Source organism: Podarcis muralis, chromosome 15 (genome assembly GCF_964188315.1).
Source record: "Podarcis muralis chromosome 15, rPodMur119.hap1.1, whole genome shotgun sequence".
In the NCBI taxonomy this organism is placed as follows: domain Eukaryota; kingdom Metazoa; phylum Chordata; class Lepidosauria; order Squamata; family Lacertidae; genus Podarcis; species Podarcis muralis.
In genome coordinates, this window is record NC_135669.1 from 714,009 (window position 1) to 741,537 (window position 27,529).

Below are 27,529 nucleotides of genomic sequence, written 5' to 3' on the forward strand. Positions count from 1 at the left end.
GAATAGGTGAAAATTGATAAAAAGTTAATTCTTTAGTTAATATTATGCCTAAATTGAATATTTAAGTCTTTGGTAAACAAACTTAGATTTAGAGACATAATATTGGAAAAATATAAATAAGAAATTGAAACAAGGTGATAATTTGCTGTTCAGAATTTTATGAATTTGGAAAACAGGAACGAAAGATGTGAGGAAGTCTAAAAAAGTGAAGAAAGTTTGAATATTAAGAATTTGATTTTGATGTTGTTGTTGTTTTTTTCTTCTGTATGTTTTATTTTGTTTTTTGTTTTTTGTTTCATTATTGTATTGTTGGGGATGGGTTTATATGTGTTGGGTGTTAAATGTTTAAAATTTTGAATAAATATTTTATAAAAAAAAAAATCAATTGATGAAGATGATCATCCAAATGTCATAGACCAAATGGAGCAAACAGCACGCAGACCTAGTGGTGGGAGGAAAAAATCCTTAAATAAGAGACACGGGGGAATGATTAATGGACTTCAATGTCTGTACACTAATGCGCAAAGCATGGGAAATAAACAAGAAGAGCTTGAGCTCTTGGTACAGCAAACTAAATATGACATAATAGGCATCACTGAAACCTGGTGGGATAAGTCCCACGATTGGAATGTAATAATGGAGGGATACAATCTATTTCAGAGAAACAGACCAGACAAGAAAGGAGGAGGAGTGGCGTTATATGTCAGGGATGTGTATACCTGTGAAGAGATCCAAGATTTAGAACCTCAAAGCCAAAGTGAGAGCATTTGGGTCAAAATTAAGGGAGAGAAGAATAACAGAGACCTCATTGTGGGAGTTTACTATAGATCCCCAAGCCAAACGGAGGACATAGATGATGCCTTCCTGGAACAGATGGCCAAGCATGCAAAAGGAAGGGAGATAGTAGTAATGGGGGACTTCAATTACCCGGATATTTGTTGGATGTCAAACTCAGCCAAGAGCATAAGGTCAAACAGATTCCTCACTGGCCTTGCAGACAACTTCATTGTCCAGAAAGTGGGAGAAGCAACAAGAGGAACAGCCATTTTAGATCTGGTCCTAACCAATGTTGATGACCTGGTTAGTGGGGTAGAAGTGGAAGGATCATTAGGCGCGAGTGATCATGCTCTTCTGAAGTTTACTATTCAGCCGAAAGGAGCAGCCAAGCATACTAGGACTCAATTTCTTGACTTTAAGAAAGCCGACTTCATAAAACTTAGGGAAGTGCTGGGTGAGATCCCATGGACAGTAATACTAAAAGGAAAGGGAGTTCATGATGGCTGGGAGTTTGTTAAGAGGGAGATAGTAAAAGCACAACTTCAGGCAATACCAATGAGACGGAAACATGGAAGGTGCCTAAAGAAGCCAGGGTGGCTATCTAAAGAACTTTTAACTGAGTTAAGATTAAAAAAGGATGTGTACAAAAAATGGAAAAGGGGGGAAACCACCAAAGAGGAATTCAAACAAATAGCCAGCACGTGTAGACACAAAGTCAGAAAAGCTAAAGCACAGAATGAACTCAGGCTTGCTAGAGAGGTTAAAAGCAACAAAAAAGGCTTTTATGGGTATGTTCGTAGCAAAAGGAAGAACAAAGAAACAGTGGGGTCACTCAGAGGAGAAGATGGTGAAATGCAAACAGGGGACACAGAAAGGGCTGAACTCCTCAATGCCTTCTTTGCCTCAGTCTTCTCCGATAAAGAAAACAATGCCCGACCTGAAGAATTTGGAGCAAATGATTCAGCAGAGGAAACACAGCCCAGAATAACTAAGGAGATAGTACAAGAATACTTGGCTAGTTTAGATGTATTCAAGTCTCCAGGGCCAGATGAACTGCATCCAAGAGTATTAAAAGAACTGGCAGATGTGATCTCAGAACCACTGGCAGTCATCTTTGAGAATTCCTGGAGAACAGGCGAAGTCCCGGCAGACTGGAGGAGGGCAAATGTTGTACCTATTTTCAAAAAGGGGAAAAGAGAGGACCCAAATAATTACCGCCCAGTCAGTCTGACATCAATACCAGGGAAGATTCTGGAGCAGATCATTAAGCAAACAGTCTGTGAGCACTTAGAAAGGAATGCTGTGATCACTAATAGTCAGCATGGATTTCTGAAAAATAAGTCATGTCAGACTAACCTGATCTCGTTTTTTGACAGAATTACAAGCCTGGTAGATGAAGGGAACAGAATTGACAGAATTACAAGCCTGGTAGATGAAGATGACAGAATTACAAGCCTGGTAGATGAAGGGAACGCAGTGGATGTAGCCTACCTTGATTTCAGCAAGGCATTTGACAAGGTGCCCCATGATATTCTTGTAAAGAAGCTGGTAAAATGCGGCCTTGACTATGCTACCACTCAGTGGATTTGTAACTGGCTGACCCAAAGGGTGCTCATCAATGGTTCCTATTCATCCTGGAGAAGAGTGACTAGTGGGGTGCCACAGGGTTCTGTCTTGGGCCCGGTCTTATTCAACATCTTTATCAACGACTTGGATGATGGACTCAAGGGCATCCTGATCAAATTTGCAGATGACACCAAACTGGCAGGGGTGGCTAACACCCCAGAGGACAGGATCACACTTCAAAACAACCTTGACAGATTAGAGAACTGGGCCAAAACAAACAAGATGAACTTTAACAGGGAGAAATGTAAAGTATTGCACTTGGGCAAAAAAAATGAGAGGCACAAATACAAGATGGGGGACACCTGGCTTGAGAGCAGTACATGTGAAAAGGATCTAGGAGTCAAGGGAAGTAATAGTGCCACTGTATTCTGCTCTGGTCAGACCTTACCTGGAGTACTGTGTCCAGTTCTGGGCACCACAGTTCAAGAAGGACACTGACAAACTGGAACGTGTCCAGAGGAGGGCAACCAAAATGGTCAAAGGCCTTGAAACGATGCCTTATGAGGAACGGCTAAGGGAGCTGGGCATGTTTAGCCTGGAGAAGAGGAGGTTAAGGGGTGATATGATAGCCATGTTCAAATATATAAAAGGATGTCACATAGAGGAGGGAGAAAGGTTGTTTTCAGCTGCTCCAGAGAAGCGGACACGGAGCAATGGATCCAAACTACAAGAAAGAAGATTCCACCTAAACATTAGGAAGAACTTCCTGACAGTAAGAGCTGTTCGACAGTGGAATTTGCTGCCAAGGAGTGTGGTGGAGTCTCCTTCTTTGGAGGTCTTTAAGCAGAGGCTTGACAACCATATGTCAGGAGTGCTCTGATGGTGTTTCCTGCTTGGCAGGGGGTTGGACACGATGGCCCTTGTGGTCTCTTCCAACTCTACGATTCTATGATTCTATGATTCTATGACCTCCCCGCTGCACCAAGGATTCCCTGCCCGAGCTGCTTCAGGTCATGGCGGATGTTCTCCTGGAGACACCTAGTTTGGTTGTCCTAGGGGATTTTAACATCCATGCCGACACAACCTTACAAGGGGCTGCTCGGGACTTCGTGGAAAGCATGGCCTCCATGGGGCTGTCCCTGAATAAGTTTGGCCCAACTCATAGTCACGGACATGCTTTAGACCTGGTGTTCACCTCTACTGACGTGGGTGATCTGACACTAAGTAAAAGTGAAACAAAAGAAGTGCCATGGTCAGATCACTTCCTGGTGCAACTGGACTTCTCCGTGACCCTTCTACTCTGCAGAGAGGTGGGACCAATTCGGATGGTCCGCCCCTGCCACTTAATGGATCCAAATGGTTTCCAGAGTGTGGTAGGGCATGCTTTATCCCATGTTGATGGCCTTTCAGCTGATTCCCTGGTGGCCCGCTGGAATGCGGAGTTAACCAGGGCTATCAACTGTCTGGCTCCGAAGCGCCCTCTCTGATTGCATGGAGCCCAGACAGCCCCATGGTTTTCTTTGGAGCTGAGGGTGAGGAAACAATCGCTGAGAAGGCTAGAGCGCCGGTGGCAGAAAACTCATTCTGAATTGGACCGGACACTGGTTAGAGCTCAACGTCGAGCCTACCAAGTGGCAATAGTGATGGCGAAGAAGACTTTCTTCACCACCTCTATTGCATCTGCAGAACATAGTAGCAGGAGACTCTTTCAGGTGGTTTGCAATTTAACGGAACCACCTTTACCACTGGGGCCCCAGTGGTAAAGACCCCAAGATCTCCTGCAACGATTTTGCAAAGTTTTTTTTTGCAGATAAAGTCGCTCTTATTTGGAAGGAGGTAGACACCACCGTGGGAGCAGGCCAGGGCGGGAGAGTGCTAGCATTCTGTCTGGTCAAGTTGCATGGAATCAGTTTCAATCCGTTACCCCCGAGAATGTGGACAGGCTGCTTGGATGCGTGAAACCAACCACCTGTCTCCTTGATCCTTCCCCATCCTGGCTAATAAAAGCAAGCTGGGAAGGACTGGGCGATGGGCTCTGCGGTGTGGTGAATGCTTCCCTCTGTGAGGGAGCATTCCCAGACCTGCTGAAAGAGGCGGTCATTAAACTGCTTCTTAAAAAAACATCTTTAGACCTGGCCAGTATGGCCAACTATCGCCCAGTCTCAAATCTTCCATTCTTGGGCAAGGTGATTGAGCAGGTGGTTGCTGAACAACTCCTTAGAGGATGCAGACCATTTGGATCCCTTCCAATTGGGATTCAAGTATCATCATGGACTGAAACTGCCTTGGTCGCGCTGATTGATGATCTCCGGCGGGCTAGGGACAAAGGTGAGAGCTGTTTCCTAGTTCTGCTGGATCTCTCAGCGGCTTTTGATACAATTGATCATAACATCCTTCTGGACCATCCAGAGGAGCTAGGAGCTGAGGGCCCTGTTATACAGTGGTTCCGCTCCTTCCTCCTGGGCTGTGTCCAGAAAGTGGGGGGGGGGTGAGTGTTCAGACCCCTGGGCCCTTACTTGTGGGGTGCCTTGGGGTTCCATCCTCCCCTCCATGCTTTTTAACATCTACATGAAGCTGCTGAGAGAGATCATCAGGGGGGTTGGGCTCAGTGTCCATCAATATGCGGATGATACCCAGCTCTACCTCTCTTTCAACTCAGAACCAGTGAAGGCGGTGAAAGTCCTGTGTGAGTGCGGTTGGAGGATGGATGGCAGCTAATGGATTGAGGTTGAATACTGACAATACGGAAGTACTGTTCTTGGGGGACAGGGGGTGGTCTGGTGTGAAGGACTCTCTGGTCCTGTGTGGGGTAACTGTGCCCCTGAAGGACCAGGTGCACTGCCTGGGAGTCATTTTGGACTGACAGCTGGACTGACAGCTGCTCCATCTGGTACGCAGGCTGAGACCCTACCTGCCCGGAGACTGTCTCACCAGAGTGGTGCATGCTCTAGTTATCTCCCGCTTGGACTACTGCAATGTGCTCTACGTGGGGCTACCTTTGAAGGTGACCCGGAAACTAATGCAGAATGTGGCAGCTAGTCTGGTGACTGGGAGAGGCTACCGAGACCATATAACACATGTCCTGAAAGACTTACATTGGCTCTGAGTACATTTCCGAACACAATTCAAAGTGTTGGTGCTGACCTTTAAAGCCCTAAACGGCCTTGACCCAGTAGACCTGAAGGAGTGTCTCCACCCCCATCGTTCTGCCCGGCCACTGAGGTCCAGCACCAAGGGCCTTCTGGTGGTTCCCTCACTGCGAGAAGCAAAGCGACACCCTGTGGAATGTCCTCCCATTAGAGGTCAAAGAGATAAACAACTACCAGACATTTAGAAGACATCTGAAGGCAGCCCTGTTTAGGGACGTTTTTAATGTGTGACTTTTTAATGTATTTTTATTTCATTTTTTTGGAAGCCGCCCAGATGGGCAGGGTACAATAATTATTACTACTACTACTACTACTACTATTATTATTATTATTGTTATTGTTATTGTTATTATTATTATCAGTACTTTGTAGGATTTGATAATCTTTATAGGTCTTTTAAATTTCTAATCTATATCTCTATCATCTATCTGTCTATCATCTATCTATCTATCTATCTATCTATCTATCTATCTATCTATCATCATCTATCTATCTATCTATCTATCTATCTATCTATCTATCTATCATCTATCTATATCTATCTATCTATCCCCTCCCCCTTTTCCCTTTCTGTACTTTCCTATCCTTATAAAATTGAATATATATATATTTTAAAAATTCATGGCTCCACAGTTTTCTGGGTTGCCCCATACCCTACCACCTATGCTGCTCATGGCCAGATCACTTTGGGGCACTGCCATGCTGTAAAAACATTCTCATGAATCACAGATTCCCATGGATCCTTAGGTTTTTTATGTTTGGTCACCCTGAAATCACTATCAAATCACACATGATGTATATGACCACAGAATGAACCACAAAAACCACAGAGCACAGCCAAGGAACAAACACTATATTACATACTTTAACCCTCATGGATTGTCATGATTGTTAAATGGACTCCACCAAATTACATTGTAAATCACACCAATGCCCATGGAATGACCAAAATAAAAACTCTATCTGAAATGGTTCTGCATTAGCAAGAACATTGTATTAAAATGACATTCATATCCATAGCTTCCACTGTGAAGAACTGCACCTGGAAATTTTTGATGCTGCTAAACTTCAAGAATATCCAAGGCAGAGATTGTGATGATCTTACCTGTGAATGTAAATTATAAAACCAATTCAGCTACAAATGGTTTTGGGACAAAAGTTGGTTGCTTTGGGGGGGGGGTGTAATTATAAATGGAGGTTTAACTGCAAGTTTTCTTGCCAACAGATTTTGTCAGTGCAAACTTTGAAATAGGGGGTCTCCAACGTGGTGCCCATGGGCACTGTGGTGCCTGCTGACAGCTTTCCTGGAGTCCACCACGTGTTTTTAGAAAATGAACAGGATTAGTGGTGAATTGTGTCCAGCATGGCTTCAGATTGTTCATAGTACATTTGGTTGGCTGCAGGGGCATACGAAGGGGCAGCGGGAGGGTGACAGTACGGTCGCTGTAGTGGCTGCCGCTTGTGCGGCATCCGTGTGGGATGCCGCTCTTGCGGCAACTGTACAGGCAGCCCCTCTCGCAGCAACCATATGGGTCGTACAGGCAGCTGCTCTTGTGGTGACTGTACAGGCTGCTGCTCGCGCATCCATACAGGCAGCCCCTCTCACAGCAGCCATACAGGCTGTACAGGCAGCCGCTCTCCTGGCAACCATATGGGCTGCTGCATGCGTGGCGTCCGTACGGTCTGCCATGCATGCGCAGTCCGTACAGGACATTGTGTGCACGCCCATCATCCAGGATTTGTTACCATATTATAGCTGCCACAAAATCTATCGGCATGCCACCAGAACCAGGGAAGCCTTGCCAGTTGCAGCTCACACAGTTGAAGCGAAATAAAAGAAGAGTAGATCGGGAAGAAAGTTCCCCAGACTGCAGGAAAAGATGACAGTAGCTCCAGCATCTGATTCAGTGCAGGCTGCTGAGGGGTTGGACTGACTATGAGACACCTGGAAAGCACTCAACCTCAGATGACCTCCACTCCAAAAAGTGGGAAAGAGGATTTGACCGTGACCAATATTGATTCTTTTGATAGCAGCCCCATATTCTCAACACAAAGTGAGAAGTGTTTGGACAAATCACTGATTTGTACATCAGTTCCCCTATGGCACAACTGTACCCCACACTCAGTCTACAAACAATGGGACTTGTGGGTTCAGTTGCCAACATCTGTGTGTATGAATATGACATTAACACACTGAAAGGATCAAACTGGATAAATGACTACCTAATAGATGCCTTTCTTGCCTCCAGGGTGATCATGGCCAAAGAGCTAGGTCACGATGGAACAATTTTCCCACTTACTTGCCAATTCATGCAGATATGTCAAAAATTGCCAGTGCAAGCCCTGAAGAACTGTTTGAGATTTGGAATGCTAAAGAAAGATGTTTTGATTATTCCAGTAAATGACAGAGAAGTCCACTGGATACTGATAGTAATCATTTTTAAAAGGAAGACCATGCTCTACCTAGATTCCAAACATGGATTGAACCACTCTGTGATTGATGCAATAACATCCTTCTTAGCATGTCTGTATGAGATGGATTCAAAATATCCCTATAGTTTTGTGGACTGGTCATTTTTTGCACCAACTGATATACCCAGGCAAGGTAATTCCAGTGACTACGGTCCTTTCACATGTACCATTGCCCATCTGATTGCTTCTGCTGCCCTATTACACTTCATACAAATGGATAAGGCTGCCATTAGATTGCAAAAGATTGCAAAAGAATTATAGGATAGCAAAAGAATAGGATTGCAAAAGAAATAATACAGTACAGTGGGAAAACCTATTTTGAAGGACAAGACAAATATTTTCAAGTGGAAATTGATGCTGTTCCTCCCAAGAAGAGACAAATCTTGAAAGAGAGTCACATTACTGTGTCTCGATCATGCCCAGAGGGATGGAAGGACACACTAACCTATTGCTCAGATATTTTACCTTCCTTGTTTGAAGGCTGCTGGTCACTATGTTTCTTGAAGGAAGGGTGCAGGAGGCCCAGTGGTGACCTAACCATGGTTTACTGTGAAGGAAACTGCAAGGACTGGTACCACTGCTTTCGCATAGGCATTGATTCAAAAGATCTTCCAGAGGTTTCCGTGTGTCCAGACTGTCAATCCACTGTGGCCAAATAGATTTTGAAACTGCGAACTGTCATATTCCACATATTCCACAGCAAAATCCAAACATATAGTTTTCATCATCATGGCAGGGGTGGTCCTTTTCCATCAAATTCTTATTCATTGAGTTGGTTTTTATATCCTGCTTTTCTCTACTTTAAGGAGTCTCAAAGTGGCTAAAAATCTCCTTTCCCTTCCACCTGCACAACAGACACCTTGTGAGGAAGGTGGGGCTGAGAGAGTTCAGAGAGAAGTGTGACTGGCCCAAGGTCACCCAGCAGCCTGCATGTGGAGGAGCGAGGAAGCGAACCCGGCTTGTTAAGTAGTGGGTGAACATATCAGACGACACAGCGATTCTTCAAACAGCTCTTGTTTATTCACAGGCCAGAACAGAACTGAAGGGTTCAGCCAGCCTGCTTATATAGAGCTCCACTAGAACACAGCAGTAACCATTTTCTGTAACTATCCAATCACTGAACGTCACTTTCGATCCCTTATTTGCATATGTAGACCTGAGTGAAAACTATCTACAGTATCCCCCTGCTGGCCCAGGGTGAGAACTTCAGTACATAACACGGCTCACCAGATTAGAGTCCACCGCTCTTAACCACTACACCACAGAAACGTACTGTATCTCTTAAAACTCTGGAGGAAGCTGTTCAGTTCAGCCTCATAGTGATACTGATTTGCGGAGGGAAGGTTGGTGATGAGCAAGATCTGTTCCCATTTCCCAACACAGAGACCATAGAGCAGTTTCTTTTGGGGGCTGAACCTGCAGAGTGTTTCTGTTCAGAGTTTCCGTGGCAGAAATTGGCTAAGTGCCTTTATAAACATTCAGCTTCTCAAATAGAACCCCATCATGAAACTTTCAGGTGTAGCTGTTGGAGGTGGAGGGCAGAGAAGGTGCTAGTCCTTACCTCCCTCCTCCCAGCCCCATGATCAGTTGCCCAGTGGGCTGGATTTCAGGGCTTTTGCATGTAATGGGCAAGCTTGTTTACTTGTTTAGACTCTTTAAACTTGGGAACAGATATTTGGCTCCATGACCAAAATGACCAAAAGGGTCAGCTTCTAGAGGACTGGAAAGATTATGATTGTACTTCCCCTACCCTCAGCCCTAACTCCGTTGAGTATTTTTTGTTATGAGACTGAGTGTTTGGGGCTTGATGCTGTAGCATTCTTATCTGGGGGCTTGGTGGAAAAACAGAAAAGTGACCCTCACCTAACTCTCCAATGCCCTTCAACAAGAATGCTGTAGGAAATATTGCTAAGCCCAAAGGGAGGTAAGAATTTGCTTCAGCTCACCCTGTTAATGGAAGAGCAAAAGCTATGCGTGTGTCATTCTCAATCAGTCTGCTTTCAGGACTGATTTTAGAAGCCTCTTATATCAGGCCACATGGTCACTGGAGGTGGCCCCATCATGCAGACTTGACTATCCACACAGGGACCATCTTTTTTAATTTTTTTCTGATACTGGATTTTAAGTTACAGTTACATCTTTTAAAACAGCTGTCAGCATATCACACTGTATTCCACCTGCCTTCCAAAGGAACACGTGGCTCTCCCCACGTAGCGGGTTAGGTTGAGACTGCTGATCCAAAGTGATCAGTAATTTTTACGGTAGTTACAATCCTGCTTTCCCTTGTACCAGCTTACCTTGACTTCAGTAAGGCTCTTGAAAAGGTCCCCCATGATATTATTGAAAAAAAGCTAGTAAAATGTGAGCTAGACAAAGCTACTGTTAGGTGGATTTGTAATTGGTTGACGGGCCAAACCCAAAGAGTGCTCATCAGTGGCACTTCATCCTGGGAAAAAATGACTATTGGGGTTCCACAAGGTTCTGTCCTGGGCCTGGTGCTATTCAATATTTTTATAAATGATTTGGATGATGGAATAGAGGACATGCTAATCAAATTTGCAAATGACACCAAACTGGGAGGGGTTGCTAATACCCAAGAGGAAAGGGTCAGAATTCAAAATGACCTGAATAGCCTAGAGAGCTGGGCCAAAACCAACAATATGGAGTTCAATAGGGAGAAATGTAAGGTACTACACCTGGGTAGAAAAAATGAAATGCACAGGTGGGGGACACTTGGCTTGACAACAGTACCTGTGAAAGGGATCTGGGAGTCTTAGTCGACCACAAGCTGAACATGAGTCAACAGTGTAATGTGGCAGCTAAGAATGCCAATGCGATTCTGGGCTGCATCAGTAGGAGTATAGTGTCTAGATCAAGCGAAGGAATGCTAACACACTATTCTGGTTGGACAGACCACCCCTGAAATACTGTGTCCAGTTCTGAAGAAGGATATTTTCAAGCTGGAGCATGTCCAGAGGAGGGTGACCAAAATGTAAAAGGTCTGGATTCCAAGCCCTATGAGGGGAGACTTAGGGAGCTGGATTTGTTTAATCTAGAGACGAGAAGATTAAGGAGTGACATGATAGCCATGTTTAAATATTTGAAGGGATGTCATGTTGAAGAGGGAGCAAGCTTGTTTTCTGCTGTTCCAGAGACTAGGATGCAGAATAATGGATTCAAACTATGGGAAAAGAGATTCCATCTAAACATTAAGAAGAACTTTCTGACAGTAAGGGCTGTTGGACAGTGGAATATGCCACCTCGGAGTGGAGTGGAGTCTCCTTCTTTGGAGGTTTTTAAGTGGAGGCTGGCTGGCCATCTGTCAGGAGTGCTTTGCTTGTGTGTTCCAGCATGGCAGGGGGTTGGACTAGATGGCCCTTGCGGTCTCTTCCAGCTCTATGATTTTATGATTCTATGAAACTAGCTAGTACACTGCACTGTTCCATTAGATAGATATTGTTGCTATTTTTTAAGCTAAAGGTTGTGTACAGCTGCCATCTATTAGTCTTTGAGCCAGTGTGGTGTAGTGATTAAGAGCGGTGGACTTGTAATCTGGTGAGCTGGGTTCGCTTCCCCACTCCTCCACATGCAGCTCCTCACAGGGTGTCTGTTGTGGGGAAGGAAGGGAAAGGAGATTGTTAGCTGCTTTGAGACTCCTTAAGGGGAGTGAAAGGCAGAATATCAAGTCCAAACTCTTCTTCCAAACTCTTTATAATAGTGACATTTCCCATAAATATGCTGAGACACAACCGAATAATGTTATAGATTTCAATGGGATTCATGGAAGGGCCAAGTTTATTCAGCAGTTTAAATGAATGGGGCACGGAAGTGCTTAACTGGTTCTTGAGCAGAGCCAAATCTTGGGGGAAGGAATCTTCAGTCTCTGCAGCAAACAGCAGGCACAACAACATTTTGTATGGAATGCAGAGCCAGTTCTTCTCATAAGCAAGCAAGGGGAGCCCCTGAGGTGCTGGATGCACCACTAGAACTGGCAGCATGGTGTGAGTACCAAGGTTGGTTTTGCTCTCTGCATTTTTCCTGAAGTTGTTGAGCTGTGAAAATCATGTCCACTGTCCCCCTAGAACACGGGTGTCAAACACAAGGCCCACGGGCCGAATCTGGCCTGCGAGACCTCATCATGTGGCCCGTGTAGCTGCCGCCGGCCTTCACCTTTTATTCTCGCTTTTTTTTTTTACACAAGAAAGCCGCCTCTTCAGCGCATGCGCGGCAGCCTACAAGCCAGAGAATGTCTGCCCTCTAGCGGTGCCGGCCGTTCTACACAGGAAACCTCCACTTTACATGCATTCAGGAAACCTCCACTTGTTTTTATATTGAGCGCATGCCATCCTGTGATGTGACAGATCCAACGGCTGCATGAACCCTTCTCTCCTGTACTGTAAGTCCTACCGGCCCTTTGAGGGTGACCAAACTGCTGAAGTGGCCCCCGATGAATTTGAGTTAGACACCCCTGCCCTAGAAGGCTGAAAACCATTTTGGGATTCAGGCAGGGTCACCTCGGATAATGTTAAGAGACGGTTTGCAAGAATTTTGCCGGCCACAGCTAATAGAGAGATGCCTTGATAGTTTCTGCAATCAGTTCTGTCACCTTTTTTAAAAGAGATTGATAATTTTGGCATCCCTGAAGTCTGCTGGGATTGCTTCTCTCTCCCAGATTTTTTTTGATGAGCTTGTGAAGTTCCACCCACTTTGAAGATTTCAGCAGCTATCTCATCAGGTCCACTGGCTTTGTAGTTTTTCACTTGGTTAATAGCTGTACACAACTCTCCCAGATTTGGAGATACAGCAAGCTCATCTCTAATTTGTTTTTGAGGGATTTGTGAGAGGACCTCAGCAGTTATGGAGGAGTTGTGATAAAGGAGATGTTGGTAGTGTCCTTTCCAGCGTGGTACCATCTGCTGAGCATAGGGGGCATATGCCATGATTTGTGGCTTTAAAGAAACTCTGTGCATCATGAGTGTCGGCTAAGTGCTGGATCTCTTGAGCTTTTTTTATCCACCAGGTGTTTTTTAGTTCTCTGGTTCTTAATAATAATAATAATAATAATAATAATAATAATAATAATAATTTATTATTTGTATCCCGCCCATCTGGCTGGGTTTCCCCAGCCACTCTGGGCGGCTTCCAACAAAGATGAAAGATACACTAAAATGTCACATATTAAAAACTTCCCTGAACAGGGCTGCCTTCAGATGTCTTCTGAATGTCAGGTAGATGTTTATTGCTTTGACATCTGATGGGAGGGCGTTCCACAGGGCGGGCGCCACTACCGAGAAGGCCCTCTGCCTGGTTCCCTGTAACTTGGCCTCTCGCAGTGAGGGAACCGCCAGAAGGCCCTCGGAGCTGGACCTCAGTGTCCGGGCAGAATGATGGGGGAGGAGACGCACCTTCAGATATACTGGACCAAGGCCGTTTAGGGCTTTAAAGGTCAGCACCAACACTTTGAATTGTGCTCAGAAACGTACTGGGAGCCAATGTAGGTCTTTCAAGACCGGTGTTATATGGTCTCGGCGGCCGCTCCCAGTCACCAGTCTAGCTGCCGCATTCTGGATTAGTTGTAGTTTCCGGGTCACCTTCAAAGGTAGCCCCACGTAGAGCGCATTGCAGTAGTCCAAGCGGGAGATAACCAGAGCATGTACCACTCTGGCGAGACAGTCTGCAGGCAGATAGGGTCTCAACCTACGTACCAGATGGAGCTGGTAAACAGCTGCCCTGGATACAGATTTGACCTGTGCCTCCATGGACAGCTGTGAGTCCAAAATGACTCCCAGGCTGTGCACCTGGTCCTTCAGGGGCACAGTTACCCCATTCAGGACCAGGGAATCCCCCACACCTGCTCGCCTCCTGTCCCCCAAAAACAGTACTTCTGTCTTGTCAGGATTCAACCTCAATCTGTTAGCCGCCATCCATCCTCCAACCGCCAATCTCTCCCAGTGGCTGCATGTAAATGTTGAAAAGCATGGGGGAGAGGACAGAACCCTGAGGCACCCCACAAGTGAGAGCCCAGGGGTCTGAACACTCATCCCCCCCCCCCACTTTCTGAACACGGCCCAGGAGGAAGGAGCGGAACCACTGTAGGACAGTGCCCCCAGCTCCCAGACCCTCAAGACGGTCCAGAAGGATGTTATGGTCGATGGTGTCAAAGGCCGCTGAGAGATCCAGCAGAACTAGGAAACAGCTCTCACCTTTGTCCCTAGCCTGCTGGAGATCATCAACCAGTGCAACCAAGGCAGTTTCAGTCCCATGATGAGGCCTGAATCCCGACTGGAAGGGATCCAAATGGTCCGCTTCTTCCAGGCGTGCCTGGAGTTGTTCAGCAACCACTTAGCATTGGCATAGGTTTTTTTTCTTAGTGGCACAGTTTCTTTCTCTTTGCCAGATCTGAAATGCCTTCCTTTTCTTGTCAATCATGCATTAAATCTCACTGTCATTCTCATCAAACCAGTCCTGGTGTTTCTTGGTTTGGTATCCAATAGTTTGTTCACAGACTGCAATAATGGATGTTTTTAGCTTGGTCCAGTGTTCCTTGATGTTATCAGGGAATTCTGAAAGCAGATGGTCCTTAAGAGTCGTTTGGAAGCAATCTCGCTTAATGGGAACTTGAAGGCCTTGAGTGTTCATTTTGCGCCTTGGTTTTCTTCCCTGAAGCCTGCGTTGAGGTATAATCTTGATAGCCATCGTGGTGTGTATTAGTTGGTGATCTGTCCAGCAGTTGTTGGCGCTCGTCATAGCTCTGGTAAGGAGCACATCACGTTGATCTTTAGCATGGACAATAACATAGTCTAAGAGGTGCCAGTGGTTTGACCAAGGATGCCTCTATGAAGTTTTAAATTTATTTTTCTGTCAAAAGAGTGTTTTGGTAATAACAAGGTTGTGCGTTGCACATATCGACAAAAGTAAGATTCCATTCTGGTTGCTGTTGCCAACTCCTTCTTTCCCAATAGTCCCAGGCCACAGATCGAAATCTCACCCAGGAGGATAATTTTATCTTCCTTAGGTGTCTCTGATAGGATTGTATCCAGCTGAGAGTAAACATTTCTTTAATGTCTTCATTGGCATCCAGTGTTGGTGCATAAGTGCTTATAATAGTAGTCTGTTAGTTTTTTGTGAACTTTATTCGAAGGATTGAGAGTCGCTCATTAATGCCAGTAGGGACTTCTGACAGGAGCTTCACAAGGTCGTTTTTCATAGCGAAGCCTACCCATGTATTCAATATTCTTGTTCAGATAGACCTTTCCAGAAGAATGTGTAGCCTCCTTTTTCTTCCTTCAGTTGTCCCTCGCCTGCTCTTTGAGAGTCTTGAAGCACTGCAATATCGATGTTAAAACGTTGCACCTCTCTTGTAATGATGGCAGTTCTGCGTTTAGGACGTTCGCTGTCTGTGTTATCTGACAAAGTCCATATATTCCATGTTCCAAAGTTCAATTGTCTTTTACAACCCCTGGGTGGTGACTCCACTGGGCGCGGTAATCCAGTCAGGGAAAAAGGGAGGCAGACTATGAGATAGACCAATTTATAAAAGTCAATGGATTACCAAAACTATCCCAGGAGAGGACAACAATTTTGAATCACAGAATAACACAACAGGAAATCGAGGGCGCCATTCAGAATATGCAATTGGGCAAATCCCCAGGCCCTGATGGACTTACCTCCAAATATTATAAAACATTAAAAGACTACTTGATACAACCACTAATGGAGGTTTGTAACCAGATCATGGAGGGGAAGAAGGCACCGGAAACGTGGAAAGAAGCTTTCATCACATTGATACCCAAACTGGAGACTGAAAAGACTCAACTTAAGAACTACCGTCCCATCTCACTCCTAAATGTGGATTACAAATTTTTTGCAGACATTTTGGCAAGCAGACTTTAAAAAGTACTCAACGAAGTGATTCACAAAGACCAGGCTGGCTTTCTCCCAGGTAGACATATGTTTGATAACACTAGGAACATTATTGATATTTTGGAACTTTTACAAACAAATATCAATACGAGAACCGTGTTAATCTTTATTGATGCGGAGAAGGCCTTTGATAACATTTCCTGGATGTTCATGAAGAAAAACTTGGAAGGGATGGGAGTGGGACGGGGGTTTGAAAATGGAATAGAAGCAATTTATTCAGAACAAAAAGCTAAATTGATAGTGAACAATGTGGTGACCGAGGAGTTCAAAATTGAAAAAGGGACACGACAGGGGTGCCCCTTATCCCCTCTTTTATTTATTTCAGTCCTGGAGGTGCTCCTGAACATGATTAGGGAGGACCGGTTGGTGCAAGGAATACAGGTCGGAGTGAAACAATATAAACTGAAAGCCTTTGCAGATGACCTGGTGTTAACACTACAGGAGCCAGAATCTAGTACAAAAAGAGTTCTAGAATTGATACAAGAGTTTGGTCGGGTGGCGGGATTTAAACTGAATAAGCAAAAAACCAAGGTTTTGGCAAAAAACTTGACATTATCGGAAACAGAGGGGTTTCAGAGGGAGACAGAACTAAGTGTGGTTAAAAGAGTGAAATACCTAGGGGTTCATTTGTCTGCTAAAAATTTGAATTTATTCAAAGACAATTATGAAAAATGTTGGACGGAAATTAAAAAAGATTTAGAGACTTGGTCAAGATTGAAACTTTCCTTGTTGGGTAGAATTGCAGCTATAAAAATGAATGTATTGCCGAAAATGTTATTTTTGTTCCAAACCCTACAGATTGTGGACAGAGTGGAATGCTTTGGAAAGTGGCAGAAGGATATTTCTAAGTTTGTTTGGCAGGGCAAAAAGCCCCGAATAAAGTTTAAAATATTAACTGATTCAAAAGAAAGAGGGGGGTTTGCCCTGCCAGACTTAAGGTTGTATTATGAAGCTGCAGCCTTCTGCTGGATGAAAGATTGGTTACTTCTTGAGAACACTGATGTTCTAGATCTGGAAGGGTTTGATAACGCTTTTGGTTGGCATGCATATCTGTGGTACGACAAGGTAAAGGCTCATAAAATGTTTAAAAATCATATTGTCAGAAAAGCAATATTCATGGTCTGGACAAAATACAAGGACTTGCTAGAAGGTAAGACCCCGAGGTGGCTATCACCAGCAGAGGCCAAGGCCTGGAAAAAACCTAATATGGAGGTCGGTTGGCCGAAATATGGGGAAATTTTAGAAAAAGTTGGAGAAAATTGGAGGTTGCAGAGCTATGAAAAATTAAAAAATAAGGTGCAAAATTGGTTCCATTATGCTCAAATACAAGAGGTTTTTAAATTGGATAAAAAAGTAGGCTTCCAGGTGGAAAAATCGAAATTAGAAACTGAATTGTTAGAACCAAAGACTAAAGTACTTTCGAGAATGTATAACTTGCTGCTTAAATGGAACACTCAGGATGAGACAGTCAAATCAGCAATGATAAAATGGACTCAGGACATTGGGTATAACATTATGTTTGAAGACTGGGAAAGGTTATGGACCACTGGTATGAAATTCACGGCATGTAATGCCTTGAAGGAGAACATTATGAAAATGATATACAGGTGGTACATGACCCCAGTTAAACTTGCTAAGATATATCATCTGTCTGATAATAAATGTTGGAAATGTAAGGAGGCTGAAGGGACATTCTTTCACCTCTGGTGGACTTGCCCAAAAGTGAAGGTCTTCTGGGAAATGATTCATAACGAGCTAAAAAAGGTGCTTAAATACACCTTTCCTAAGAAACCAGAGGCCTTTCTCCTGGGCATTGACGGCCAGAAGGTGTTAAAGAACAACAGAACCTTTTATATGTATGCAACAACAGCAGCAAGAATATTAATTGCAAAATATTGGAAGACACAAGATTTGCCCACACTGGAAGAGTGGCAGACGCAATTGATGGACTACATGCAACTGGCCGAAATGACTGGCAGAATTCAAGATTTGGGAGAAGAAACAATTGAAGAGGGTTGGAGGAAATTTAAAGACTATTTACAAAAATACTTTAAGTTATATGAATGTTAAGAGTTTGCATGATTCAGAAAATTTAGCTTCAGTAATAAGATTCGGTGATATGGAAATTAAGTTTATAATTATGAAAGGACCAATGTTTAAAGTAACATGATTTTTATTTGAAGGTAATGTAATTAGATAATAAGTTTTAAACATAAAGTATACTTATTGGAAAGTACAAAGGAATGCATGAAACAAGGTAATAATTTGCTGATATCTTTATTGTAAAGAATGCAGGGTGAGGGAGATGTGGGGAAGTCCAGTTGGTTTTGAGAAAAATATTTTGGAAAGTTGGTTTCTTTTTTCTTCTGTTATCTTCTTTTTCCTTTTTTTTCTTTTTCTATAACTTGTATCTGGAAAAACCAATAAAAATATTGTTAAAAAAAACAAAACAAAAAAACGTTGCACCTCTCTTGTAATGATGGCAGTTCTGCGTTTAGGACATTCGCTGTCTGTGTTATCTGACAAAGTCCATATATTCCATGTTCCAAAGTTCAATTGTCTTTTACAACCCCTGGGTGGTGACCCCACTGGGCGCGGTAATCCAGTCAGGGAAAAAGGGAGGCAGACTATGTTTAGGGCACCGTTTCCAGCCCCTTCCCCTTTTCGGGGTGAGCAGAGTGGATCCTAAAAAGGGCTGCTCAGTCATGGATACAGCTGCTGAGCTGCTCAACTGCCTCATTCCGTGAGTCAGAACGACTGAATCTGTATCCACTGCCCATGTGTCGGTTCATGACTAGGGGCTTCCAGATTTCACATCCCTGCCCCCCCCGTAGACATTTGCTGATCGCCATGGGGGGGGGTTTGGGTTTTTGGAAGAGTCCTGTGCGTGAATTTGTTTTATGTGTGTAGATCAGTGCACGCTGACCAACGCACAGTCTTCGCAGTAGGGCTCTGTTCTGATGGCATGAGTAGTCACGACGAACTGGTGGATCCTATCTGCTGCAGCCTTCATCCGCCTTCACAGCCGTTTTAACACACTGCTTGTTATCATGTGGAATGATATTTTTTAAACCAGCAACTGGAGAAATATTTTTTTTATTTGACTATATTACTAATGTAATTATCTGGAAGTAATTGCTGCTGTTTTGGGGGGAGGTTAGGGGAAAACTGTATTTGATTGCTTGTATGTTGTTCTTATATTCAACTAATAAAATATTATTATTTTTTAAAAAAAGTAATCAAAAAACAATGGGAGGACTCCGGCTTCTGGCGATGAGATATAGCGGCCTCCCAAGAGATCGGACAGCCAGTTGTGCCAGTAATTCAGGGTTAAATGAGGGCGGGGGGGGAGCGGAGGCAGGGACGCTGGGTGATGTCCAAAGTCAATCTCATCAGCCAGGAGTCTCTTTTTCCTAAAAATTAAAAAGATTTGGCAAAAAAACAGGCGTGTTCTAAATGGAAAGAGTTAAAAGAAAAATCTGCTAAACTACACAGTCGCTGGAGGCCAAGTTTCGGACTTCAAAAAGACTCCTATCTTGTCATCTTGGTGAATGAGGTGAGAGGCTGTCATGTTTTTGTATTCGTTATATCTGCTATTTCATTATTTGGCGAACCTCACCAAGAAAGTATTAATTATCCAAAGCAAACACAGGAGCCATAAAATAATTGGACGTATTGGCATCATCACAGTCTTCGGCGGAAAGCCCTGATCAAAATTGGCAGAGTAAGATCAGATATGATCAGATTAGCTCAGGCTGAGAAAGGAAGATGGTGACGGGAAGCTCTGATGTAGAAAGAAAAAGGACATGATCAGAAAAAGTCTCCTTTAACGGGAGGTGATTGGAGATTTTTTTTTATTGGAATTACAAAAGGAGTGTACTTTACAGAGGATGCATTTGCTTGCATGGAATATTATCATACAGTTTGAAAAGAGAGTGGTGGAAAACTCTGGATGCCTGTCTGAGGGCCCTGGAACGCTGGCGTGGGTTTTTATGGGGAAACCGAAACAATCTTTGTGTAACTTACGGATTGCAAAGTCAGTCCTACAGTACATTTGAAATATTGGCTGGTTTGGAAAAATCAAAGACAGTGCAAAGTTGCAAATTAACTTCAACCTCAGATGGAAGCCCAGAGCCTATTAAAACAACTCTAAGCAGAAAAAGGAGGTGTAATCGAAGGAGGACTGTGCTTCGAAATATTAAGACTGAGAACAATGTGGGAAAAGCCCCCTGCGTGATTATAGAAATAGGGAATGGTTAAATAAAACAAGATAGTGAGTTATACCAGTGACCGACTGATTGAGAGTGGAGATTGTCAACATCAGGATTGGAAAATTGTAACAAAGAAGATAGTGGAAAGATAAAGGATGAACATGGGAAGTCCGATTGAAATTAATTAATTTGGACTCTATAATTGACTGTATTGTTTATTGTTTTTGAATGTGGTAATATTTGGCCTGATTTGTTATTAATAAGAATTTTTTCCCTCTTTATTGGAAAATGAATAAAAATTATTTACAAAAAACAACACTAACAACATAGACTATGAGATTAACCTCACCTAATGGACCAGAATGTGGTCTAAACCTCCCTTTAAATCCATATCAGTGAAAAGAAAAGAAATTCTGAATCTTACTTATAGGTGGTACCTAACACCACGTAAACTAACGCTAATAAGCCCGGGAACCTCACCAAAATGCTGGAGAGGATGCACCTCCACAGGCACATACCTCCACATGTGGTGGGAATGCCCTAAAATCCAACCTTTCTGGAGATCAGTCCTGCAAGAGATATGCAAAATAGCTAAACAGGTATTAGAACTCATCCCTGAACCAGCCCTACAAGATCATAATGACCACTCACATTATATAGAGCTTATAACACACCTACTCTCAGCAGCCAGAAGCATCACTGCATCAATGGTATCAAATAGTATGGGAAACAGCCTTACTAGAAAAACTAACCAACAAACTGAAACTGACATGGGGACAAATAGAAGAAGACACCTTCACCCTGGTTTGGTTCCCCTTTATCACATACACAGCCCAACAAGAAAAGAACAAGAATCCGCCAACAGCATTCAAATCAATCTGGCTAACCTGATCCAAAAACACACACACACCTCACACACAAAAACAAATTTCACTACAACCAACCACACTGTAGGCCAACTCTCTCACCACCAAAGGAATGCAAGCAAATAGTAAAGAGAACCCACACAAGTGACGCTGACACAAAACCCCACACATACACTAAGTAGAATAGAAGCATTGCCACCCCACCCCACCCCACTCACCATTCCCCCTCCCCCTTTTCTTCCTAACACTAATGTCTCAACAAATGAAACTGATCTGTAGAAAACGTAACTTGAAAAAAACCAGACATTGCACATGTGTAAACCAATAAATTTTTAATAAAAATATACAGTGGTACCTCGGGTTACAGATGCTTCAGGTTACATACGCTTCAGGTTACAGCCTCCACTAACCCAGAAATAGTACCTCGGGTTAAGAATATTGCTTCAGGATGAGAACAGAAATCACATGGCGGTGCAGTGGCAGCGGGAGGCCCCATTAGCTTAAGTGGTACCTCAGGCTAAGAACATTTTCAGGTTAAGAATGGATCTCTGGAATGAATTAAGTTCTTAACCTGAGGTACCACTGTATTTTTTAAAAATAGGCAAGTTTGAGGACAGGCAAGTGACTGACACTCCCAAGACTTTTGCAATTAAGAAGGAATATTGCTGCATGGGAAAGCCCCAGGAAAGATTTTGCAACAGTTTTGTCTTTGTATCGCAATGAAGATTTCTTGGGTTTTTTTAAAAAAAGGTCATGAAAATTCTTCAGCATTCTGGTGCTAATATCTCCTAAGAAACATATGTTGGCTTGTAATTTTTACTAATGCACACTTTTTTGCAAGCAATAATATACAGTGGTGCCCCGCAAGACGAATGCCTCGCAAGACGGAAAACCCACTAGATGAAAGGGTTTTCCGTCGCAGAGGCGCTTCGCAAGACGAAGTTCCCTATGGGCTTGCTTCGCAAGACGAAAACGTCTTGTGAGTCTCGCCATTTCCCCCCCGCTTTCCCCCCCTTTTTCAAAGCGGCTAAGCTGTTAATAGCCTTTTAACAGCTTAGCCGCTAAGCCGCTAATAGCGCTAAATCGCTAATAGCGCTAATCGACTTAGCCGGCAATGGGGTTGCTTCGCAAGACGAAAAAACCGCTAGAAGAAAAGAATCGCGGAATGGATTCTTTTCGTCTTGCGAGGCACGACTGTAATGCATTTTTATAAACATTGTTTGACTGGAGAAGTGCATTACAAAATTCGAAGAAGTGTGCACAAAGAACACCTATGTTTTGGTTTGCATATTATTTCAAAAAGCGTGTATTTGGTAGATTTGTCTTCAAATGCTAACTTAATCAGATTTCTTTTTCATCTCTGCTCATAAGGCACCCCAAGAAAAAGATGCCAAATAATTTGGGACAGACATTACCTTGATCCCAGGTGCGGCAGCTTTCTCAACTAGAAAAGTGACGAGAATGAAGCCCCTGAGGCTTGCTCCACCAGGCAAGCAAATGATGGGTTCCAGATTCCTGTGGGGAAGGCAGAATTGAAAGCCTAGAAAATACAGTACAATTTAAGATATTAAATGCTAGGGCATGGGAGACTGTTATGAAAGTCAAAGGTAGAGAGAAATGTCTGTCCAAGACTCCCCACCTCACATCAGTTGATTGACTGGTGGGTCATCCTTTGGAGCAAGACTGAACTATATTTTGAAAAAAAGAAAGAAAAAGAACAAATTCCCACAAATAACCCAGAGATGACTTTTAAATAAAAGGACACAGCATTCTATGCAAGAGCTGAAGGACACGTTCTACTGAGGTAAGCAAAAAACCCCCCACTGACTCTCCCCTCCCTTCTCCACAGCACCAGATGAGCCCTCGTGGCTGCTTACCTGTGTTTTGCGAGTGGCAGGGGCTGGCAGTGGTGGGACGATGAGTGGTGCGCGAAAGGGCTCCGGAGAGGAGCCGGCAGCAACAAAGCCCGAATTGAGCCTGCTTACAATGGCGGCCGCTCAAGCGCTAACGCTGCTGCTGCTGGCACCAACAAAGCCCAGCCCCCTTCCTCTCAGCTCTAGGCAGGGCAGAGAGAAGCCAGGAGGAGGGTGGGAGGAGGCGCCACTGAATGCATGAGCTGGGGCAGCCCAAATGATAAGATCCATGCCGATCCACATGGTGACCGTCCATGGGCCAGATCCAGAAGGCAACTGGACCAGATCCAGCCCCCGGGCCTTAGTTTGCCTATCCATGATATATGATGTCAGCTGAGGGGCAGGGGGCACGGTTTAGGGGGAACAGCCCCATGGGCCAAAAAGGGGGCTTGTTGGACCAAGTTTGGCCTGTGGGTTGTGAGTTCCCCACCCTGGGACTAGATATTTTTTACTGCAGAGGTCAGTGTAAGCTATGAGAGGATGAGGTGGCAAAAGGGAACATTGCAGCTATGTAATGTTGTAGATTTCTATTTACGGTACCTTATACTAAAAATAAACCCTCCACCCAAGGCTAACACCAGAATGCTGGTGGAGAAACAATACTGCACCACAGAATTATATCTGAGCTGTAGTCTGGTGACAGGTTTTACTTACCATATTTTTCGCCCTATAGGACGCACTTTCCCCCCTCCAAAAATGAAGGGGAAATGTGTGTGCGTCCTATGGGGCGAATACAGTCTTTCGCTGAAGCCTGGAGAGCGAGAGGGGTCGGTGCGCACTGACCCCTCTTGCTCTCCAGGCTTCAGGAAGCTATCCACAAGCCTGAGGAGCCCGTGGGCTCCCTAGGCTTGCGGATAGCAGCCTACATCCCGAAGCCCGAGGCACGCTGAAGCAGCGCACCCCGGGCTTCGGGCAGATATCCGCAAGCCTGGGGAGACTGGCACGACTTCCCGCCGGGCCCCCTAGGCTTGCAGATAGCAGCCTGTCCTGGGGGCTGGGGTTGGGGGAAGCTCGGGCTGGGGGGGAAATAATCCCCCCCTTTATTCCCCCCCCCCCAAACTATGGGGCGAAAAGTACGGTACCTAGAAAATTAAATTTGGCTTACTAAATTAAGCAGAGCATAGTGCCCATAAAACAGCCAAACACAAACTGTTTTCTACCAGTGTTAAAAAACATTGGGTTGGAACCAAAGAGAACTGGATTCAGATCACAAAACTCACAAGGTTGTTTTAGGGATATGAATGGAAAAGAACTCAGCCTGAGCACCTTGGGATTAAAATGTAATAAATCTATACAGACACAAATACAGAAAGAATATTTCTCAGAAGCATTCAGATATAAATTACTGTTGCAGCTGTTTAACTTCAAGCAGTGACCTCAGCAGACTTTGAACGAAAAAGGCAAACATCATTTCCCGAATACTTACTCAATTTCTAGAGGCCTTTTGACAGATTGGGTTATCAACAGCAAACACACATGGAAAGGAAATAGAAAGATCCAAGTCAGTTGCTGAGCAAAGTCCAGTCCAAATAATAGCACTGGTTTTTTTCCTGAAAACCAAAATCTCCCCAAATGCCCTGTCTTGCTTGCAGCAGTGGCACAAAAACAAAGCAGAGACTCCCTCTTTTATTACAGACTTCCCAAGATGTATTCAATGCTAGCCCTACTCAGAGTAGACCCACTGAAGTTACCACAGTGCCGATCTTATACATGTCTACTAAAAAATAAGGCCTATTGAGTTGAATGGGCTAACTCTCAGTTAACTAGCAATAGGATTGCAGATCCAAATGCTTATTTATTATTTGTTATTGAAAACATTTATAGGCCACCTTTCTGAATTTGAACTCTCTTTGGTGGCTTAGGTAAAGGTAAAGAGACCCCTGACTGTTAGGTCCAGTCGCAGACAACTCTGGGATTGTGGAGCTCATCTTGCTTTACTGGCCGAGGGAGCCGGCGTTTGTCCGCACACAGCTTCTGGGTCTTGTGGCCAGCATGACTACGCCACGTCTGGTGAAACCAGAGCTGTGCACAGAAATGCCGTTTACCTTCCCGCCGGAGGGGTACCTATTTATCTGCTTGCACTTTGATGTGCTTTCAAACATGATAACAATTCAAACATCTAAAACCAACAGTTTAAAAATGTAAAATAGAAGAAAAATGTCTAGCAAAAACACCCCTGTAAATACGCCTGAAAAAATATTTTTTACACAACCCTACCCAACCCAAAATATAAAAGCACAATTCATCAAAATTGAAAGTACTTTTCTCAACACAGGAGTTGAAAATTTTAAAACTGCCATCCCTCCCAAGGTACTGATCAAAGCTTTGCCATCTCAAAATTTGAATCATTATTGGCTGCACATGGTTAGGGTGATCAGCGGGAGAGAGAGAACCCTCCCACTATTCCCCTGCACCTTGGATAGGCCCTGGTCTGCTCTGGAAAGTATTGCCCATATTAAAAAAAAAATTGGGGGGGACAATCACTCACACTACGAATACAAAAAACACGACCAACTTCTTGTTTCTCTATCATCATCAAAAGTGTTTGAAGCTAAATTTTGAAGCTAAATTTTTGAAACTTAAGCAATTAGAAGTGTAGTGATGTGACAGCTAATGTGATGATATTTGTTACAGGCTATTTTTATTTGATTAACAAATGCTATAAAATAGATGTCTCAGATCCATGTTTTAAATGGTACAATGGTACAAATACAATAACTTAATAACATAATATATTGTTCTGCACTCTGTGTCCTTCATTCTGGACACTTTTCAAACTTGAAGACAAAAACAATATAGTGGTATAGGAATCTGTGATTAATGTGTACTTGACAATGTGAAAAAACAATTAAAATCATACTATTTTTCTGTTTTTTAAAAAAGTTGTGCAGTAGATGGAACATCCAACAGTGTAGTTATGCTAAACCTGCACAAATTCCTTCAATGCATCTATTGAAGGCGCAGGAGCCAGCCTGCGTCCTCTGTCCATCTGGTCACCCTTCATCTGATGAAGGCATATTAGTTGTGTGTGTGTCAGTTGACCTAAGGAGTGTAGCTCAGGCTGACGGCACCAACTTTATATCCATTAAGGCCCAGGTGTCCTCCTTCTTATACTTACCCACAAGGATTCCTTTTCTTCCAGTTTACTAAAACAAAATCTGCATGAACCAGGATTGGAGGTAATCCTAACACCCGAGAAATCTCCACGAAGGGGATGGCAAGGTTTTGTGGCAAGACCTGGAAATCAAAATGGCAGCAAGCCAATTCATGCTCCCCCAAAGATGTAGCTGTTTAGTTAAACCTGTTATCATGAGAATGCTGCACTGTTGTGCTGCCCCTCAAGGCTTTTGCACAGTGTTTCTGGCTAAATGTGCCCTTTGCAATGTTATTGGAGCAATCCTGCAACATGCAGCCAGACATACCTGCTCCAAGTGTTGCACCCTCATCACAGTATGCTGTGGCAACAGACTCTGGGGCACAGCTGTTGAATTATTCATTGTTTCATTATTACTACTGCCTCCAAGTGACTAGGTTGCTTGTGCAGCTTAGGCTCACCCATGCAGTACTGTAGCATCTTTCAGACTCTATAAACTGAGCTACACAGTTGCTCCCCATCAAGGCTTGTTGGAAGAAGTGGGAGAATAAAAGCTCTTCGCAAATCCACTCTAATATATGAATGATGTCATATTTCAGGGCAGCTAGAACCTTGAACCCAGGAACAGCTGGGAAAAGGACAGTGCCAGCTCCTTGTGGAGACAAACCTGGGCATTTGCCTGGACTCCAAGACCCAACTCTCTAACATCAACCCTATTTTTCACTTTGTACAAAATATCAAAGAAGATCAGGTGGAGCCTCAAAAATTTCCCAGTTTGCATGTCCCACCTGACCACTTCCAGGTAAAAGAGAGTGTTGGTGAGGACACCATGCTCCTTTGAGCTCTTCCCCAGATCCTGGAGTCACAGAGTTCACTATGAAGAGGGATTCATTGTTAAACCACCTTGGGAACTGGAAAGGGAACAGGGGTCTCTGAACAGTTTTCTCCACCCTTAACAAACTACAGCTCCCATAATTCTTTGGCGAAAACCATAACTGTTTAAAGTGACATCATAGCCTTTTAAATGCATGATGTGAATTAGTCCTAACTTCCAATCCACAGATGAGTTTGGGATGTATAGAAGATCAAATTCTTCAACATCCCTAAATGGGTATGGACAGTACCTTTGCAGTCCCTTTTTCACCATCCTGCCAAACGTAGCCCATTGTGATGTAGCTAAGGACCAAATGGGCTAGATACAGTTCTTTGTGTCCTTTGAGATACTGGCTGCTTAGCAGAGGCATCTGTTAAGACAGTTACAGGTTACATAAAGCTTTTTTTTTTAAAACATATTGTTATGTAGTTGGTGAAACTGCTGCTTCTTTCCATCATAAGTGCCATAAGCCACTAGCTCAGAATTCATGTACACACATTCATCACTTGATGTTTGCAACACTGAGTGGTGTTTTGAATGTGTAAATTACTGTAGTCCTAACTTAGTCCCCAACTATTGAACACCACAGATCTCCAACTACTGAAAGAACCTGCTCGTCACTCCTCTTGCACAATTTTCAATAGAGTAAAACCACACATTCATCTAAGAATGAATAACAAAGTT

At 43.8% G+C, this 27,529-nt stretch overlaps 1 protein-coding gene across 8 annotated transcripts in view; it reads right to left on the bottom strand.

Annotated features, from left to right (window-relative positions):
* LOC114585055 (indoleamine 2,3-dioxygenase 2-like) overlaps window positions 1-27,529 on the bottom strand; it is a 79,856-nt gene that overhangs the window by 43,795 nt on the left and 8,532 nt on the right. For 5 of the 8 annotated variants that reach the window (XM_028707298.2, XM_028707297.2, XM_077919859.1 and 2 more), the window contains exons 3-6: window positions 27,096-27,215; window positions 25,996-26,114; window positions 24,304-24,318; window positions 22,380-22,479 (exon numbers count right to left, since the gene is read on the bottom strand). In XM_028707298.2, coding sequence (XP_028563131.1) covers window positions 22,380-22,479; window positions 24,304-24,318; window positions 25,996-26,114; window positions 27,096-27,215 — 354 coding nt within the window. The remainder of the gene's footprint in view (window positions 1-22,379; window positions 22,480-24,303; window positions 24,319-25,995; window positions 26,115-27,095; window positions 27,216-27,529) is intronic. The other 3 variants (XM_077919861.1, XM_077919857.1, XM_077919856.1) reach the window with 1 other exon arrangement.